General features: G+C 43.4%; 1 protein-coding gene across 1 annotated transcript; it reads right to left on the bottom strand.

Annotated features, from left to right (window-relative positions):
• Positions 1 to 771: 771 nt before the first annotated feature.
• On the bottom strand, positions 772 to 1,713 carry LOC122109562 (olfactory receptor 10J3-like). Its single transcript, XM_042682027.1, has one exon. It carries the CDS (start codon positions 1,711 to 1,713, stop codon positions 772 to 774), a length of 942 nt encoding a protein of 313 aa, XP_042537961.1.
• Positions 1,714 to 2,035: the final 322 nt, after the last annotated feature.

The raw sequence follows: 2,035 nt of genomic DNA, 5'->3' as shown, positions 1-2,035 counted from the left end.
GTTCACTCTTAGTCCCACCATTTCTGGGGCATGGACACTTCTTTGTTTCCTCACTTAACAGTAATGGTTGTATAATTCACTCTGACAACCTCTCCAACAATAAAGAGTTCTTCCTGGGGTTATTAAAAACCATTTGTTGTTACCAGGCAATGCTATATAAATCCTACACTCCTAGTAACCAGGAGGCTGAGATCTGAAGGACCATGGTTTAAAGCTTTTGTAGGTCACAAAATCCAGCAAGTTACCTTTAATTAGTCAGCAAAAGCTGGAAGTGGTGACCTGGTTCAAATGATAGAGCACTGGCTATGAGCCAAAAAAGCTGAGCAAAATAGAAAAGCTCTGATCTTAGATTCCAGTAGAGACATAGTGAGATTTTTAGAACTCTACTTTAATTGATATCCCCTTGCAGTTATAAAAATTACCAAATCTATTCTCTGGATGTGTTTAGCTTTGTGCAAGCACATACCAGTGCAATTGGGCATGAGTAGCAGAGACAAGCACATCTTTCCATTGTCTTCTCCTGTTGATTTCCTTACTGTTCTAGAGCAACACCCAGAGAAATATAGCTACTATAAAAGGAACCTCCTTGTTTTTTCATTCAAGTCAACTAGACTGTGTTTCTTGATGTCATAATTAAAGGCATTGTAGAATATGATGTATATTGTATCATTAAGTATATCATATATCATTATACATACATTTTATAGACACACACACACACACACACACACACACACACACACACAGAAATTCTTGAACAAACAATTCTGATTAAGACGAGAGGATTTTTAGTCCCAAGGCTCGGTGCAAGGCATCTTTGACCTCCTTATTCCTCAGGCTGTAGACAACTGGGTTCAGCAGGGGGGTGATGACAGTGTAGGTCACATAGATAAGTCTGTCCTGCCCCCAAAAATTCTGTGACTTAGGCTTGAGGTAGACAATAGAAGTACAGCCATAGTGGATGATGACCACGGTGAGGTGGGAGGCACAGGTGGCAAAGGTCTTCTTCCGCCCCTCAGACGAAGCAATCTTAAGGATGGTGGAGATGATGAGGACATAGGAGATGAAGATCAAGCACATGGGCAGAATAAGAACACAGACACTGACAACAAAGTTGATGATCTCATTTGCAATGGTGTCTGTGCAGGACAACTTCAGCAGGGGTCTCACATCACAGAAGAAGTGGGGGATGACAAAGCCATCACAAAAAGGCAGGCCAAACACAGAAGTTACCTGGACAATGGCCATGCCCAGGCCAATTCCCAGTGACCCAGATGCCAAGTAGAGACAGGTAGTCTTACCCATGATGACTGAGTATCTTAGGGGGTTGCAGATGGCCACATAGCGATCATATCCCATAACTACAAGCAGGAAGCAGTTGTTGATGCCGAAGGTTAGATAGAAGAAGAGCTGGGCGGCACAGCCCTGAAAAGAAATAGTCTGCTGAGGGCTGAGGAGCCCAAAAAGCATCCGTGGAATGATGGTCACAGTGTAGCAGGTCTCAGAGATGGAGAAGATGCTTAGAAAGAAGTACATAGGAGTGTGCAGGTGACGGTCCAGGCGAATAATGGTTATAATGATCACATTGCCAGACAGAGTTATCAAGTACAGTGTCAGGAACACCATAAAGAGTGCCAGCCTGTGGTGCCACTGAAAGCTGGAGAAGCCTTCAAAGAGGAACTCAGTCACGAACGTGGAGTTTGGCTTTGACATCAAGACAGGTCTAGGTTTCAAGTAGCTGGGAAAAGAAAAGATAGGTGTGCTGTGTAAACCATGAAACACAGTAGGGTGGACCATGCCGTTAGTGGACAGTGCATCCATTCTATGCAAGATGCCAGAAGCCAGCTCATGCCAGAAGCCAGAAGCGATGTTCAGCTGTTGACCAATGCTTTATTCTTCCTTATTTCCCACTCTTTCCATGGGCACTGTAGGAAGGTTACTTTAGAGGACTTAGGATTGATTTCAGAGATGCAAATGAGAGGGGAAGCAGGAAGAAAGTGAAAAAAGTCTGTAGAAAGAGTACTTTATTTTGATT

The sequence above is a fragment of the Dipodomys spectabilis genome, unplaced genomic scaffold (assembly GCF_019054845.1).
Source record: "Dipodomys spectabilis isolate Male_0828 unplaced genomic scaffold, ASM1905484v1 ptg000069l, whole genome shotgun sequence".
Lineage (NCBI taxonomy): Eukaryota > Metazoa > Chordata > Mammalia > Rodentia > Heteromyidae > Dipodomys > Dipodomys spectabilis.
The sequence above is the reverse complement of the archived record's forward strand: the minus strand, read 5'-3'. Positions and strand labels throughout refer to the sequence as shown.